At 35.0% G+C, this 19,905-nt stretch overlaps 1 protein-coding gene across 1 annotated transcript in view; it reads right to left on the reverse strand.

The window, feature by feature from the left end:
- Positions 1-19,905, reverse strand: part of LOC121867420 (NCK-interacting protein with SH3 domain-like) — an 88,533-nt gene that overhangs the window by 36,520 nt on the left and 32,108 nt on the right. Inside the window, exon 16 of the mRNA XM_042367331.1 lies at positions 16,329-16,719. Coding sequence (XP_042223265.1) covers positions 16,329-16,719 — 391 coding nt within the window. The remainder of the gene's footprint in view (positions 1-16,328; positions 16,720-19,905) is intronic.

Raw genomic sequence — 19,905 nt, forward strand, 5'->3', positions numbered from 1 at the left:
AGAAAACGGGAAATTTGTATCATAAAAATGGGAAATATCTACTTTCCGGAAAGTTGATCCTACTTTCCTGAAAAGTAGATAGATTTTCTACTTTTGGGAAAGTAGATTATCGACTTTGGAAGTAGATTTTCGAATTTTGGGGGAAATATTAATTAATTTTGCGAAGTAGATTATCATAGGAAAACGGGAAATTTGTAATATAAAAATGGGAAATATCTACTTTCCGGGAAAGTTGCTCCACTTTTCCTTTATCTGAAAATGTAATACAAAATGTAAATCTACTTCCGGTGTGGTTATTTAATTTTCTACTTTTCGGGAAAGCAGATTATCGACTTTCCCCACTTCTGGAGAAACGGTTTGAATAAAGATTTAAATGATATCTACTTCCCGAAAGTAGAAAGTTCATTACTTCGAAAGTAGATAACCAATCTTTCGGGAAAGTAGATAACCAACTTTCCCGGAAAGTAGATATTTCCCATTTTTTATGATACAAATTTCCCGTTTTCAATGATAATCTACTTCGCAAAATTAGGTAATATTTCCCTCAAAATTCGAAAATCTACTTCCCTGAAAAGTCGATAATCTACTTTCCCGAAAAGTAGTAGTGTCTATTCACTTTTCGAAAGTAGATAATCATCCTCTCCCCGGAAAGTAGATATTTCTATTTTTTATGATACAAATTTTCTATGATAATCTACTTCGCAAAATTAGTAATATTTCCAAATTCGAAAAATCTACTTCCCCGAAAAGTCGATAATTCACTTTCCCAAAAGTAGAATGTCTACTTTTTTCGGGAGATAAGCAACTTTCCCGGAAAGTAGATATTTCCCGTTTTTTATGATACAAATTTCCCGTTTTCTATGATAATCTACTTCGCAAAATTAGGTAATATTTCCCCCAAAATTCGAAAATCTACTTCCCCGAAAAGTCGATAATCTACTTTCCCGAAAAGTAGAAAATCTATCTACTTTCCGGGAAAGTAGATAACCAACTTTCCCGGAAAGTAGATATTTCCCAGTTTTTATGATACAAATTTCCCGTTTTCTATGATAATCTACTTCGCAAAATTAGGTAATATTTCCCCCAAAATTCGAAAATCTACTTCCCCGAAAAGTCGATAATCTACTTTCCCGAAAAGTAGAAAATCTATCTACTTTTCGGGAAAGTAGATAACCAACTTTCCCGGAAAGTAGATATTTCCCATTTTTTATGATACAAATTTCCCGTTTTCTATGATAATCTACTTCGCAAAATTAGGTAATATTTCCCCCAAAATTCGAAAATCTACTTTCCCGAAAAGTAGAAAATCTATCTACTTTCCGGAAAAGTAGATAACCAACTTTCCCGGAAAGTAGATATTTCCCAGTTTTTATGATACAAATTTCCCGTTTTCTATGATAATCTACTTCGAAAAATTAGGTAATATTTCCCCCAAAACTCGAAAATCTACTTCCCCGAAAAGTGGAAAATCTACTTTCCCGAAAAGTAGAAAATCTATCTACTTTTCGGGAAAGTAGATAACCAACTTTCCCGGAAAGTAGATATTTCCCGTTTTCTATGATACAAATTTCCCGTTTTCTATGATAATCTACTTCGCAAAATTAGGTAATATTTCCCCCAAAATTCGAAAATCTACTTCCCCGAAAAGTTGATAATCTACTTTCCCGAAAAGTAGAAAATCTATCTACTTTCCGGGAAAGTAGATAACCAACTTTACCGGAAAGTAGATATTTCCCATTTTTTATGATACAAATTTCCCGTTTTCTATTATAATCTACTTCGCAAAATTAGGTAATATTTCCCCCAAATTCGAAAATCAACTTCCCCGAAAAGTCGATAATCTACTTTCCCGAAAGTAGAAAATCTATCTACATTTCGGGAAAGTAGATAACCAACTTCCGAAAGTAGATATTTCCAGTTTCTAGATACAAATTTCCCGTTTTCTATGATAATCTACTTCGCAAAATTAGTAATATTTCCAAAAATTCGAAAAATCCATTTCGAAAAGTCGATAATTTACTTTCCGAAAAAAGTAGAAATTTGTTTACTTTTCGGGAAAGTAGATAACCAATCTTCCCGAAAGTAGATATTTCCATTTTTTATGATACAAATTTCCTGTTTATGATAATCTACTGCAAATTACGTAATATTTCAAATTCGAAAAATTACTTCGAAAGTCGATAATCTACTTTCCCGAAAAGTAATGAATACAAGATAACCAACTTTCCCGGAAAGTAGATATTTCCATTTTTATGATACAAATTTCCGTTTTCTATGATAATCTACTTCGCAAAATTAGAGTTATTTCCAAAATTCGAAAATCTACTTCGAAAAGTCGATAATCTACTTTCCCGAAAAGTAGAAAAATCTATCTACTTTTCGAAAGTAGATAACCAACTTTCCCGGAAAGTAGATATTTCATTTTTTATGATACAAATTTCCCGTTTTCTATAGATAATCTACTTGCAAAATTACGTAATATTTCCAAGCCTGAAAAATTCTATTTCGAAAAGTCGATAATCTACTTTCCCGAAAGTAGTAATTGCGTTCATTTTTCGGGAAAGTAGATAACCAACTTTCCCGGAAAGTAGATATTTCCCATTTTTAGATACAAATTTCCTGTTTCTATGATAATCTACTTCGCAAAATTAGGTAATATTTCCCAAAATTCGAAAATCTACTTCCGAAAAATCGATAATTCACTTTCCCAAAAAGTAGAATCTATCTACTTCGGGAAAGTAGATAACCAACCTTCCCGAAAGTAGATATTTCATTTTTATGATACAAATTTCCTGTAAAATCTACTTCCCCGAAAAGTCGATAATCTACTTTCCCGAAAAGTAGAAAATCTATCTACTCTTCGGGAAAGTAGATAACCAACTTTCCTGGAAAGTAGATATTTCCCATTTTTTATGATACAAATTTCCCGTTTTCTATGATAATCTACTTCGCAAAATTAGGTAATATTTCAACCAAAATTCGAAAATCTACTTCCCCGAAAAGTCGATAATCTACTTTCCCGAAAAGTAGAAAAATCTATCTACTTTCGGGAAAGTAGATAACCAACTTTCCCGGAAAGTAGATATTTCCCATTTTTTATGACACAAATTTCCCGGGCCATTGCGAGAAGAAGGTAAATCAGGCAAATAAATTATTGGGTCTTATAAGAAGGTCGTTCAGATATCTAAAAGGACCATAACGATCTTCAAGAGTGAAGTGCTTCCCCATCTGGAGTACTGTCACCCCGTCTGGTCCCCGAGATATGCTAGGGACTGTCAGTTGGTTGAAAATGTTCAAAGGAGGGCCACCAGACTGGTGGTGTACGACCGTGGTCATTACATCTGCACTTCGGCACCTCAACTACCCTGAGAAATTGGAGTGCCTGAACTTGCATAGCTTATACTACAGACAGGCAAGGGGCGACCTACCGTAATTGAGGTGTATAAGCATCTCAAGGGGCACTACTCAGTCGAGTATCCTTACTTGGAGCTGGCGGACGCTCGCCCCACAAGGGGTCACAGCTCAAGATTGAAGAAGCCGTAGGTCCAGAAAACTGTGAGGGCAAACTTTTTCGGAGTGAACTCTTGGAACAATCTGCCAGAAAGTGTTGTGACGGCACCGAGTGTGAGCTCTTTCAAGACCGGACTTGACCAACACTGGAGCAGGTTCAGGTACATTCAGGAGCCAGTGCATGCCCAGTACTTGCCAACAGTGCGTAACAGAGACATGACCGATTGCCCAAGCGGCTAACGAGCCGATCAGTGGTGAAGAGGATAAAAGTAAAAGTACTGTAAAAAAAAAAAAAGAGTATGAGGTAAGCCACTTGTTCTTTGCAAATTGTAACCATGGTAGCGCTACAGGAATTTAGTCGTGGGGCTACTGCTGCTGTCATATTGCTATTTACAAGCTACATATTCAGGTAACCTACTGTATTTGGTTGATGCTCCAGTGTACTATAGGTGTGATCACAGTGTTAGGTGGTTTTGCGAGAAGTACACCATTTTGTCTGTATACTGGAAGTTGTATTGTACCTTACTGGGAAGTACCATGGGCGGAGCCATGAAGGTGATCCGTGCAGTTTGTATACTAGAAGTGTATTGTTTGGTACTCCAGTGTACGAGGTTTAAGAGGAGTGCGGTGTCTTGTTTAAAAGACACACCAAATGATGGTGATTGCGAGAGATGTACTGTACCTTGTTGAGAAGTACATTAGTGTTACTCATGGTAGTTGTGTGTACTAGAAGTAGTCAGAAGTCTAGCATTTTTGTAATAAATCATTTTTATTGTAAATAACCTTGTACTGTAAGATGGCAGCAGAGTATGAACTAATTGCATAAGCCAATGGCCTAAGTTACCCAAGTCAGTTAGCCCACTCGTGCGCCCGGCACTTGTTCCCGTGTTGGAGCATCTCTTTGAAATTCATTTGAATGCCTGGAATGGAGAGATTCTCTCAAAATTTTCTCGGAATGAGAATGATGCAATCTCGCGTTAAATCATTCAAATGCTGTACCTAGAATGGAGATATTTTTCCCCAGAATGCTCAGATTTGTTTTTACAGGTACAGTATTGGAGAGTTCTTGGGAATACAGATTCTGGTTAATGGAAAGATTAACCATTTATTCACTCACATTGCAAAGTGTGAGAATATGTTGGAGTGCACTAGTGACTGATAGTATAGTGACATATCTGTCAAATAAAAAATTTACTTAACTAAATAATCTATTTTATGAAAGATTTCAGCATTCTAAACATAGAATTTTCTTTTATTTTATTGTCCACATATTACATAAGAGTAAATGAGGAGAAATTGGAGAATTAGACAACTGCTCAGTGACTGTGTTGTGGTGTGAGTGGCAAGTCTACTGTATTTGTCACTCACATGAATTTGAGGAGTAGGTAGACTTAATAACAATGAGTTAGAAAATAATGAAGCGAATTAGCTAATTAATGTACAGGCATTTATAGAAACTAATAATACAGTACAATATAACCAAACTGAAGTGACACAAATATTGTACAGTACAGTACTATGGATTTTACATGATTTCCTTAGACACAAGTTCGTGATATTGTACTATCCACTTTACATAATTACTGTATCCATTTTACAGAAGCCTCTTGGTCCCATACCCTTTGGTTGACAGATACTTTATTGTAGTAGGTTGTAGCCATAATACTGCAATTCTACCCAGAGTAATATTATTCAAGGATAACTACACCATATTATCCAATGAATCACAATGCACATACACTCTAGAACATGATATACAATAATAAGGTAAAAAAATAGTTTAATAATGGATTGCATTTTATTCACTCAATATAGACTGACTCGCTGATTTTTCTCCTGCAACCTACTTTAGTTGTGCGTACAGTATAGAGTATGCTTGCAAAGTTACGGATGTCAATAATCACAGTTAATAGATGCTAGTACAGTATATGGGCATACGATATATCAAGATTCTTAGAAGCTACTTACTGTACAGTATATATGAGAGGCTATATGTGTGCAAGGGACACTGATCAAAATTATATTAATGGTTAGAAAATTTGGACCTGACGATCCACATAACTTTACATACCGGGTAATATAATTCAGTAGGGTGTAAAGAACTTGGTTGTTTTCTGCTGCTGAAAAGACTCGCAAAAATAAAGTCAACATGCCTGTAAAAAAACACTTAATAAATCCTCACCAAATTTATACACAAGTCAAACAAATACAGGGCATTATTTATTAAAGGTTAGGCATTGTCTTTATCTGCTTTACTTTCTACAGAATCTGATGATCTGAAAACATTATTTTTCAATAGTTTGCATATACAAGTACAGTACAGTATATGTGCAATCACTAGTCTAAGTTTCCAGATAGCATCGCATTCTCTAATAAAATCTCATACATCTCATTTACATTTCTACACACAAAACACAAGCGCAGGAAGTAAAATGGGAATGTAGGATTCAGTGATACAATAGTTATCTGTCCCAAGAGCAATGTTTTGGGATATTTAAATAATTTTTGTTTGAAGGATACTTAGGTTTACACTCATACATAAAATATATATACATTTCTATCAATATCATAAGTATATTATTATCTCAGAACATAATGATTATAACAACAGACAGAAAAGACATATACCCCCTGTATATTACAGTTTGCATAAAGCTGCATTGTAAATATAGTATCATCCTTAAATTTATGAGCGAAATTTCATGATTGTTATTTGCACTTACACTTACTGTAAAGCTACACTTCCTAATGTAAAAAAAAGATAAAGATCTGATTATAAACAGTTTTATAAAATAATGTACAATAGACAAATGAGCTAATGTAATTGTGGTCAAGACAAAATTTATTCTGTACAAGCAATCTACAGTACAATACAGTATTAAAGACTTTTTCGTAGCACTACGTGACTACTGTTGTTCATAATAGTGCAGTATGGGTTTGGAGCCTGGATGAAAAGTTCCAATTTGGCAAATAGATTTTTTCATAAGTGACCATGTGTGAAGAGGCCACAATACCAAAGGCTGCTGGCCAATCATTGCCTTTCTCCCTCTCACTCACCCAGTTAAGAACGTCTCAGATTTATTTAATGAATTGACTCTCCATTCTAGCCTCTCTCCTTGTGTATGACAATGTGATGTGGCACTGGCTCTTTACAGAGCCTTCATCCTTTCCAAAGACCATTTATAATGATATCACAACATAAACACAGAAAAATACAAGTAAAATGCAACAAAGGCATGCAAGAGCAACTGAAACGCAAACCCTAACATGAAGCTGCCTCAAAGACCCGAAGCCTTCCCATATGCCACTGTGTCATCCCCCCTCCTCCCCCTTGGCAACTAACCTATTTTCCTAAAAGAACCTTCACAACAGACAATAAAGCCTGGTGTAACCTTAGCTCACATTAGCTCAGTTATCTACTGTAGTACAGAATAAATGTTAAAGAAAAGAAAATATCATCACTGAATAATCGGTTTTCCTTGGAAAATGAGTGCCATTTTAATTCACAGTGCAAAGTTAAAAGCTTTAAGTTTGCCTTAAAATTTTGTTACCAATGCTGTACAATATATGACAAATTTCCAAATACTGTAAAGTAGACCCTTGTTTTGAGAACCATTGAACTGCACTTTGGTCATACTCCAACTATCTTGGAGATAAGCAGTAAAGGATAATGTAAAAGTGATCCATTGTTTAAGAAATATTTTCGAGTCCATTAGGTATTAAGTAATTTCCCTTGCTTTATGTGGAATGTACACTGCTGGTCTGTTATTGCAAGAAGTGCATAAATCCACTTTAAGAGACTACCAGATAATATTAAATGAGAACAGGAAAGCAATATACACACTGTATAATACTGTAGTTAAGACAATGGCCATACAAATTTTCTAATGGTGTATGCGCTCATGTACAGCCTCGTTCAAGATTCTTCAAACACTGCAGAAGACAACTGGCAACTCAAGGCCGTTTGTTTACTATAGTACGTAATATAATGTAATACGAAACATCAAAGCTCAACCATTAAATTAAGCAACAGGTAACTAAGTAACCAATCACCGATCACTTTTACATTTATTTATAATTTTTACTACGTACTATAGTAAACAAACGGCCTTGAGTTGCCAGCTATCTCCAACAGTGTTCGAAGAACCTTGAACGAGACTGTACCTCTGACATCTTGGGTCATTACAGAAATAAAACTTAAAAGCAAATAAAGGTAAATGGTAAGACCATTTTTCCATCATTTATGTGGGTATCATTATTTCACTTCAAAAGTAGTACAGGGGTATTGTATATTACTGAACAAATACTGTACATCTAAAAATAAATTCAACAGATGACTTTAAGCTATGAGGATGATTTTACTTACCAGAAATTGGACAAGACATTATCAGAAAGACCTTTCTCATTTCATTTATGGTAACTTTACTTTGGACATTTGCAGAAAACTTTGTATTATAGTTGTAATAAATTTGATTTACTGTACTTGTTTTGTGGCAGGACGTTGGGTGGTTCTTGTTCATTGTTTTAGGTCTATCAAAATGCACAGGTTATAGAAGGAAGAAGAAATTAACTACTATATATGGGTTTATGCATTCATCTACACATTAAAAATGCATTCAAAACAAACATATGACCATGCACATAAGAAATGTATATGCATAGGGAAAGTATTACTTGTGCATTTCAATGAATTCATATATCATTATCATAGTACAGTATCTATATCAAAACATACTCCACTTTTCAACAAGGTGATAGCTGATCCTGATTCCTCTACATTTCACATCCATCTGCGTAAATTTTCATGTTCACGTTCCTCCATTAACCCAAACTCATATTTCTACTTCTCATTTGGCTTTTACTTATTCCTCAGATTATTGCTACTATATTTTTATATTCCAAAGACGACCTTACAAACTACTACTCTTACATAAACACTTTTACTTTTCATTCTAAAACTTCCAAATACAGTAATATTGAATCTCCTGAACTGGAACTCTTCAGTACCTGGAATTAAAAGTGGCTCGGAATTTTTACGAAAAAATTCTCTCAATTCTGGGTTTTTGAATGAGCTTCCAAGGTTAAAAATCAGGTGTATTTTCTGGGAAAACTCAGGAAAATCTCTCCACAATTTTTTTTACAGGTCTGGGAGCAAATTCCGAGGTTGAAACTCAGGCACATTTTCTGGAAAATTTCAAGAAAACTTCTAGAAACTCTTAATCTTATTTTTTTTTCTGGATCTGGAAGTAAATTCTGAGGATGAAATACTGTACTGCATAGTTTCAGGAAACTTTTCCCAGTACCCAGAAAAATTCCAGGGACGTGAGATTTTTCCGGGTTTGAGAAAAAGTCATCTTGTTACCAGGAAATCTGTTATTCCTAAAGAGCTCTTCACAAATTATTCCAGCTAATGGGGATATTGCTACAGCACTGCAATCATTCCCATGGTAAGTATGACCCACATACTCTTACCTTCTAAAGATCCTCTTTCATTTTGAAAATTGAAATCTTGTTAGTTATACCTGTATATATCAACACTTTCATAAATTGTATTTTCTCTACAGTACAGTCAGTTCTCAACTTACGACGGGGTTAGGGACCGACGACCATGTCGTAAGTCGAAAATGCAAAAATAATACATAGACAATCTAAAATGGGTGTCTCTTTTTCTTCTCAGCACCACGAGAACTCTCACTTTTATGCTTGCCAGCCATTTAAAGGGAATTACAAAAAAATTTTTTGTCAGTACACAGCACGATCAATAACGTCGGGACTTGAAAATACGTAATTTGAAAAGTATTTTATACGACTGCGGCGGTTGTATGTCCGGGTGGTCGTAAGTCGAGGAGTACCTGTATTCACCTATTGACTTTACAGTACAGTACATACATTATACAAACACCACATCAATTTACTCCTGATACACTACTGTTGTTCCAGATACATGTACGTACTGTACTGTACTCAATTACCGTGTAATAAATTTGTGAACCATCCTAAAAATTCATTGAACAACTCTGTTACTTGTGTGCATGTACTTGTACTCCGGGTAAGTGATATATCCCAGGTGGGGCGCAAAGTTGCCTGCTCTACACACACAGGTGTAAAAGTGAGCGAGCCACCAGCGGTACTGGAGTTTCACTGTACTGCTGGTGTCCCGCTCACAATTTGTCACACCCCCTGTTGCCGCGTGTGTCTGCCACCTGTAGATGAGGTGGGGAGAACATTCCTTGTGAAAAACTAGTACAGTGGCTCCCTAACTTTTACACCTCCGTGTGTAGAACGGGCGGTTTTGTGCCCCACCTGGGGTACATCACTGACCCGGGGTACATGCACATTTGTCGATCTTTGGCTCTAACTGTTACTCTTAAAGTTTTAGGCAATACAATACTGTAATGCTGAACAGAACATAAACTCTACAATAAGATTCTAAGACAGAATTCAATTTCGATTCCCTGAGCATTCTCTAACTTACAGAGTCACCATTTCTTAACCCTGTTATTATTCAGTCTTTGTGTCAAAATATTTTTAACACTTATATTTTTTCATTACATTCATCGGTGGTTTAACCTGTGTAGTGATGCAGGTTATTGGTGAAGGCCAAGTAAGAAGTCGTTAATTTTAAGGAACACACAATATTTTGATGGACATGCAAGGTTAAATTAGTACCATGTAAAAAGACAAAAGAGGTATGCGATACTTTGCTTTAAAATTTGATGATGATGTAGTCTGGTATGTCATGCAGAGATGCTAAACTCTACTGGTGTTTTGTGCTTAAACTTCTCATCAGACTTTACAGCAAAACCTTAGAATTGTAAGGTATATAGACAAAATATTATCAATAATTTCTGGTAACAGAACTTTTTAGTTGCTCCCCTGATAATGCCATATGTATTTGAGAATTAACCTGTATATGGTTTCAATATCATTGTTAACAAAAAGATATCCAGTCCATGTTAAGAAATCCAGATTATTTAATCAGAATTTCAGTTAGTCAAAACATCCAACTATAGGAGGCTTTCAGGCAGCTCTTAGATAATATGATTTCACAACCACAAGTAATACTGTACTGTACTGACTATTGTTTCTATCCCTAATACAGTATGTAAATACAGTACACTATAGTACAGTACTATATATTATACATTACAGTATATAGTTTTAGAACCATATGACAATACAGTACTGTTCTGAACATTTCTGATTTTGTGTATTCTTCTAAGATTAACTAACTTTAAAATAACATCAACAAGACGGTTCTTCCCCGATTAAAAAACAATTTCCAACCGTATTACGTCAATTGTCACTTCTCTATCCTTGTATACTGTACTGTATTATCAAAATGTTCACTACATATGACTACTGTAAACTAATTATCATGAATAATAGTGTAACAATGGTGGAAAATAATGAAGTTATAATACTTTGTACTCTATACGTACAAGTATTTTTTTCAACAATTTACTATCTAACTCCTTAAATTTTTTTATAATTTTACTTAAGATTTATTTTTTCAAGAAAATATTATACTTTTACTACAATACTGTACATACTGTAGTGTATACCTGTATATTTATCTAAACATCTCGTTACATGATGCTAGAACTTACTAAAGTGGTTGCCATGGTGATGTATCACTTCGATGTTGTGCCGATCAGTCAAATGATGCACACACCTCCAGAACATAAACTAACTAATCACCAGTGTTTGATTGAAGACTGGCAGCCCTGGTCTGTTAGTGTTACTTTGCAAGCAATTAAACAACTTGGGGTCAACATCTGAGTACAGTATCAACACAACATAGTCCCCAACAGTGGGATAACTGAAGCAGTAATACAGTGAGTTCTGCTATAACGCGTGTTTTGATAACGCGAATTTGCTCTAACGCGATTTATGAATTCGGAACAATATTTGTATAACGCGATCGCTTGTTTGCTATAACGCGATTTTTGCTTACTATTTCTCCAATTTTGTGGTATTAACTGTGAATATGGTAAAGAAGAATATCTCCAAAAAGCATTCTGATGATAGAATTCCCGGTGATTATCGTAAAAGAAAGGATATAACACTTGAAGAGAAGCTTGATGTTATCAACCTCAAAATCACCCTTCTCCCCCATCAAGTTACATTCATATTTTTTCAAGGTAAAGTGTTAAATTTACTGTATGATTTCATTATTAGATATGAATGTAACATTTATTTAGACTGTGCTATCCTTTGTGTTAGGCTAACTACTAAATTTTTTCGATTTCGAGTAAACTGCACCTAACCCTATTTTCTCCATAAGCCCTGTTATTTCTATTACGCGATTTTCTATAACACGATATTTTACAAGAACACAATTATCGCGTTATAGCAGAACTACCTGTACTGAAGAATTAAATGTGGGACTGTTACAAAAAGAATATGGGTAGTGGGTACAGAAAGTCATCTGTAAGTTTTCATCATGTCTATCAATGACCATCCCTGACTCTACTACAAATATTTATGTATTGAAGAAATTTTTTGAAAATTCAGTCCAAATATAGTACACAATAAGTCTATGATTGATGAGCAGTTGATATATAGTACAGTAACTACTTATATCAACTCTCTTTTAAGTTTAAGAAGATGGAAGGACTAAAATTGAGGGGATGGACATCCAGGAGGAAGCAGTGCTTAAGAATGACTGGAAAAACAGAATGAAAGGATAGCTAGTCAATAACTATAGCCACATTTAAAAGCTGCCAGAAATCATTCCAAAGCCAACATTCTTCATATCCACCATCAAGGAACATGCATGAAACAGGTATCCATAAGTGAGGCATCTAGAATAGAAGTAATGACCCCAGCAAAACCCTATTTTAAGAAAATTGCATTTAAATTTTTTTACCGATTTCCATGCAGTGTGGGGTATAAACACAATGAATTTATGGCAGGAAGTAGAGTCCGTATTACAATACAGAGCCTAAATAATTCACAGAAGGTGAAGAAAAAACTTTTTAAGTTCCTTACAAGTACCATTGATCTCAAATGTTCAAAACTGTGAAGACACTGGATCATAACATTCACTGTATCTGTAATTAATTCTTCACAGTCATACAAGTGAAAAATAAATCCCACAATGGACTAGTAGTACAGTATGAGTCTCTTGTACTCTATTATTTTTGTAAACATAAAAGTTTTCTTAAAATTTATACAGAAAACTAATGTCTCAATTTAATGTCCTCCTAATGTTGCCTTAGTGCTTCCCTCAAAGGACAAGAGAAAACAAAAAGAAGTTTGAGAAAAATGCATAATGTGTTAAACAACATGCAGCACCAACATACTGCACCTTTTGTACTGCTGTGCTAAGTTATAAATGATATCACATGAGCTATACTTAACATTAGGAGCTCTTCACACAAGTACCTACATAAGAGCTGAAACTATACTCTTCTCAGATACATTCTGTTATGGCACATAAACTGCATATCTAGAAATTAAGTAAAATATCACCAGTCATTTTTTCTTAGTAAGCATGGTATAATTTAGGTTACAGTACATAATTTCTTAACATAGTTAAATGATTCCTACTCATGTTAAGTAGGAAATCATATACTGTACAGTATTTCCAGTACTACAACATGTATGTGAACACACAAAAATATCCAATAGATCAAGTTTTTTTACACTACCTTCAAGCCATGCAAGGTCCATCCATTGGTAGATGCTAAGTACTTGAGTTATTCTGTAGCATTAAGCTATAAAGCGTAAATCTGTTAAGGATTCCGGAGAAAGATAGTTAAGTTCTATATGTGTACATAACTATATGGGATACTTAACCTAAAGATTATACAGGCTAAGTACTCCATAGGGACGTATTACTGAAAGCTTGAGTTTGTAAAGAACAATCTTACTGAAGTATATTAGTAGTGGAGACTTAGTATAGAAGGCATACTGTAAAGCCAAAGTACTGTATGACAAGTACCTTAATGTCAATGACCTGTCATATGGCTCTGGTATGTAATGAAGACTATCAGAAAGAACCATCATAAAGCTTCATACCTGAGTGACACTATCACTTCAGAATAAATCTATTACTAAGGCAAATTAAGTGTTACAGATAACCAACTATGTAAGTAATATGTGAACTAGTGCAGTCATCAATTTTGTACTGTAAAATCAGACACTATGTTTTATACAGTATGCATAGGACAGTATACTGTATTGATAATCAGATCCTTTATAATTATTTTCATTTTTCACACCATTAGTACACATGAAAATGTAAATATGACTGAAAAGAACTTGAAATATCGATGTAAATAATGTCTTTTATTTATAAAAACACACGCCAAAAACTCCAAAGTAAAAATTACTGTACTGTACATGTATGCTTTCTTTTTTGCTGAAATTGCATGCCCTTCCTTCAGTTAAACAAAATTAAGTAACAATAGTATGCTTGTGAGTATGCCCAAACAATCTGGAAAAAGAGTGTGATTTTTTTTATATGTCCGACAAAGTATTACCAGAAAAAGTTTAGGGGAATGCAGTTCCTGACAAAAATAAATAAAAAATAGCCATTGAAAATACAAATACTGTTTACAGTAATGATTATTATAAATAACCTCAGTTCATAAAATTTTCCTGCAAAACAATTCAGTCAAAATAAAACCTTGCATGAAGAAATACAGTACAGTACCTTACACAATCATATTCAAATACAGTACGTATTTTATTTGGTATAAAACCAATACAGTACTGTAGACAGTATTAACTTTTTTTTACACCATGGCCGAGCTGGCACATGCATGTACTGTATAACAGTAATAATATGAGAGCATATAAAAGGGATGGGGTTAACAAGAGCTTTAAGACTCATACTTGATAACAATACTTCCAATTACAAATGGTGGTACAGTATCCTCCAAGGTGAAAAAGGGTCAGCTTAGGTTAGCAGCAGTAAGAACCAGCAAAATCTATATACAGTAACTGGATAGAGTGAGAGCTCAGTCTTCTGAAGGCAGACTGTACTATCATGCTTTATAATGTCTTTCCTTTATGTGAACTACCAAATGTATCTGATGAATTTTAATAATAAAACTAAGAGATACTATTTCAGTAATATGAAGAGAATTCTGGATAAAATGAGGAAAGATGCCATTACTTTCAAGAAAAACGATTTAATAATGAAAAATCACTAATTATGAATAAATGATATTACACTGTACTGTATAATTAAGATACAGAAATTCCCTTTCCTTTCCTGTATATACTGTTTGTAAACATAAATTTTGCCAGCAATATTTATTTGGCTATCTTTTTTCTTTTACCACTTGTATCACCTCACTAATGTACAGTGTATACTGTTTGGTAATACTGTACAGTTTCAAAGATGAAAATAATTCAAACACAGCTTAAAGCATCTCACAAAATGTGGTAACAGTGCTTGGTGTTAGTGGTTGTACAGTTGCCATCTTAGTGAACTATTACTTCATATTACTGGTAATTTATTATTTCACCACTTCTCACCATACTAGCTGTTCAGGCGGTTGGTCTGTTTTCTGTTACTTTGTTATGAACTTTATTGTCCGGTACAGTATTAGTACGGGAGGAAACTGAAGTACTGTACTTGGAGGAAACCTGAGATGTTTTGGTTAGGGTCTCACGGGGTAAAGCCCTTCTCGTGTGTCCTGAGCCAAGACTCGAACCCAGGACATGGTAGTGAGAGATACACTGGACCCCTGCATTACGGGAATACTGGTTATGGAAATTCGCCCTTACGGACATTGTAAATTACTACCACTAAAATCATTATACGGAAGGTGAATTTGCCCTTACGTTATTAAAAAAAATATACAGGGTACGAGTATATAAAAAATTTTATCACTACTGTAATTGCAAAAAAAGAAAATTTACCCAAAATTTATATTTATTTTAAGAAATTCAAATCGCATTTGTGCGTATTGATGACGTTGGTGGCGGGCCTTGTTTTGAATCTGGAAGTGCATCAGCTACGGTCTATTTCCATGTCTGGCTGTTGTTCTTTCAAGATTTTCCTACACTCTGAAATGTATATCTCCTCAAGATGCCTACAAAAAAGACAGCAAGTTCAAGTGCAAGTACAGTACTACTGTAGTGTACTACACCTAAATGAGCACAAAAAGGAATTACACTGGATGCACAACTCGATGTTGGACGGAGGTTTGATCCAGGAGAAAAACTTAGCGCCATTGGTAAAAATTATGTATTTTTATGTACAGGTACTGTATTTATTGTTATTCGTGATAAGTAAAATATCTAAATTATAATTAATATGTTAAGAAATGTATATCGCCATTATAAGTGTTGACTGAATGAAAAAAATTTCCATGTGAATGCCTCTTCAGTACGTATATGGGGAAAAACTATTAATGTTATGAAAATTTGCGTTACGGCCACATTTTTGACATGTCCATTCCGTTATATGTGTCACCATAGTACCACCAACACATCTTATGATGTTCAAAAGTGATAACAGCTGTGCAGTATTTTAAAGGCAAAAGTAATACACCATGTAATGATTACCATATTGCTGTAATACATAGAAACTCTATACCGTATGCAGTAGAGTAGTACTGTACAGTACAGTAACACTGCACACCACAAAACAATATAAACGGATAATATAATACCTGTACAGTATGATACAGCTCCACCCAGCTTACCTAATCAGCTGTACAGGTGGTCAGTGGTGATATTGGCAGTTATTTTCATGCATCACACAATTCAGTATATTGTATAAATTTCTATTTAAAAAAAAACATTAATTGCAATTAGTATAAACTGTATAGTAATACAGTCCAAAACTTAATCACCCTGCTGGTGGGAGGTGTTGGGTATAGGTATAGTAATGATAGAAGCAATGCTTCCATCTGTATTAGTGATAGTAAGAACAATTATGTGTTCTGGACTATTGGTGGGTGAAGCATTGTTGCTGTCTGAAGTATAGAGAGTAGTAGCAGTGCTACCATCTGGAGTATTGATGGTGGTAGAGGTGCTACTATCTGGAGTGTTGATGGTGGTAGCAGTGCTACCATCTGGAGTATTGATGGTGGTAGCAATAAAGACGTCTTGAGCATCGATGGCGGAAGAGGTGCTACCATCTGGAGTATTGATGGTAGTAGCAGTGCTACCACCTGGAGTATTGTGATACTGGGTACCCGTTCTGCCATCCAGGGTACTGATGGTGGGGGCAAGTTCTACTATCTGGAGTAATAATAGTGGGAGAGGTGCTGATCCAGAGTAATGATGGTTGGAGTAATACTGCAGCTTGAAGAAATTGTCACAGATGGAATTTCATGCTTTTTATAATAAAAGCTAAAGCAAGGAATTTTGTTGTTGGTTGAGACAAATGAGAAGTAAGAAATAGACCTTGGAGTAGACCTTTGGCTGGTGCCTGGTGATGAAGGATATAGTCGTTTGGTATCCTGGCAGGCATTGCTGGCATCCTCATAAATTACATAATGTTATCTGACAGAATTTGCTTGAATTATCCCAAAGCATGCTCAGGAGGTGTTTATTGTCTTCTTGGTTGGTACCACAATTTATCTTTCAAATTTTATTAGATTTGCTTAAAAATTTTGCCACTTTTACTTGTAACATTTTCCATTTCTTTCAGTTATCTGAGATGTTTGAATGTCTGAGATTCTGATATGCGAGGTTCCACCATATCTTCTCTTGGGAGGGTCTTGTTATGTAATCCTCCTTTTTTCATGAGCATTGTCTCGGTACCTTTCACAGTTTACATCTGTCACAAGGGATTTCATGATGCAACTTAATGAAAAGTTTGGGGATAATGGTAATTATGATAAGAAATTCTGTTACTTTGAAGCTATCCTAAGATAATACTGTAGATGAAAGTGGGTTCCATAGGCATGACTGCCCATTGAGGACAGTGTGGATACAGCACACTGTATACTATGTCTCCGGTACACAAGGAGACAGCATGGTCGGTACCCCACTCGACCACATTCACTTCCCCAAGTTGTAAACTTGGATACAGATTTTCAGCTGGGTGAACTGGGAGTGCCTGGAAATCGAACTACCAACCCCTGGAACAGGAGGCGAGCACTGTATCCACTAGACCGCCGTACTCCTAATACTGTAGATACAGAGCTACAAATAATAACAGATGTTCAAATTACCCTAATTAAAGTTGGTACAAACATTATGAAGGTGTCATAAATTTTATGGGAAGAAGTTCTAGGTATTCGCAACCCAGGAGATGCAACAATAATCCTCTGGTGAGGAAACGTTGGCAAAGCAGTCTTTCGGTATGGTTTTGTGTATCCATTCCATAGTCACTATATAAAGGCAAGTAAGCTAGAGATTCTCAATCTTGGCTCTGCTGATGAATTGTAAGATTTGTATCCATACGGATAGGCTTTGATGTTTCCTTATTGTGCTAATGGTACCTGGCACTGTAAGTATAAGAGGAAGTCATCTGCTGACAAACTATTCACTCCAGTTATGGCTCAGATTTCCCTAAACATTCCTTTCATGATTAGACCACCAAACTATGCTAACCTTAATTGCCTAAGAGGATATTACCAATGCTATCTAAAGATTTTTAACATTTTAAAATGAGAAAGACTACAGTACAGTGCTGTACTTTGCATGAAAGATTGAGAAATATTACATCCTGATGGATTGCTCTTTCATTTACAAACAAACATTCAATATAGTGTATAAGTAGATTTTAAAATAAATATTTTGTCTCTTGGCACCTCTTCAGTTAGTTTAATGAAATGCTATAACTGTAGTCTTCAGTACCAGCCAAAACTAATACAGTAGATGATAAAATTATTTTACTTTTTAATATTTTTAATTTTATATTGCAACAAACACTGTACCTTCGTAAATTCGGATCATTATAATTCGGATTTCAGCTTAATTCATGTTTCTTTAAAAAATGAATTAAACAATTTGAATTCTGAATGAACCTGATACAAATGAGCATCAGACTGGCTGGGAATGTATCCCATTGAACCCGATGTTATAATGATCCTAATTTATGATATTTCAACCAGCGATGGGTTTTTCAGGAATGTAACCCCATCATAAATAGGGGGATACCTGTATAGTGCAGCAACAAGATAAAAAAACAAATTGAAAAGAATCTGTCAAGATTTTGTCAGCTTGCAAGCAAGATTATCCACACAAAGTGACTAAATCCTGATAAAAAAATAATCAAAGTACATTTTTATTTCAAATTTTTGTCAAGTTTAATGTACCATATACAGTAATTGCAAAGATAAAACAGAGAACTGTACTGTATAGTAAAGAGAGACCAAGAGAACTGCTACACACAATAAAATTTCATCATTGTTTTCATTTCCCTTACTTTCCCCTTGTACCTTCCCCCCATCTGTTCTTTCTAAAAATTATTCTTATATAACTACATGTATTATTTTTTTCACAATCATAATGATTTTGCAGTGCCAGCAGAAGGCAGTCAATTCAGTGATACAAGTTAAAATACATGAATTTTTTATCAAAGTAGAACTTCACTAATCCGCATGTTAATCTTTCCCAAACAGCAGGGGTGTCAAACGCATAGCCCGCGTGCCAAATGTGGCCCTTGGGACGGTCAGGTGTGGCACGTGAGATGACGGTTAAATTTATCATCCTGTGAAATTATGATAGAAATAGATATAAGCATATTTATTTAGTAAAATGAATTTTACATACTTAAGATCAGACAAACCCAAATGAGGTATTCCTGGTAAGCCAGGTAAGGCAATGTGTGAAGCTGTAAACTTCAATCCTGCAAATATGTGACATTGCACTTGTGTAGGCCCTGAAGAGGGTAACTAAAATAAGAATTGGCCCTCGAAAGTTTTTGAGTTTGACACCACTGCCATACAGTATTTGGATACTTTGGTGGACACTTCATACAATACAGATGACAACCTTAAATTTGAGGTGGAGTAACACAGTAAAACAAAACAGCCCTGCACATTATAAGTCATTAATTTATGAACCCTAAAGTACAGTAAACCCCCAATATAACGGACTAATTGTGGAGAAGGTCGGTCTGTTAAAGCCAAAAGTCCGTTAGTATACCCGGATCCGGAATAATAACGGACTCTGTCCATTATATACCAACATATTCTGAAGTTACTATGATCAGTTTATACCGTACTTAAGAAAAAAAAATGTGGATTTCTGAGGTGAAGTGTCAGGGAAAATAATATAGGAAGGTTCTAAATGGAGTGGGAGGGTTATGGAGCTGTCCGATGAGGTGTATGTAAGATGTGGGGCAAATTAATGGTAGGTACTGACAAGACCCAATTCAAAACACTTAAAAATTTCAGACAAGCAACTACCATAGGTATATAAAATAAACATATCTACTGAACATGTTAAGACAAAAAGTGTGACTAAAAACCT

This window comes from Homarus americanus, unplaced genomic scaffold (assembly GCF_018991925.1).
Source record: "Homarus americanus isolate GMGI-L3 unplaced genomic scaffold, GMGI_Hamer_2.0 scaffold23598, whole genome shotgun sequence".
Classification (NCBI taxonomy): Eukaryota; Metazoa; Arthropoda; class Malacostraca; order Decapoda; family Nephropidae; genus Homarus; species Homarus americanus.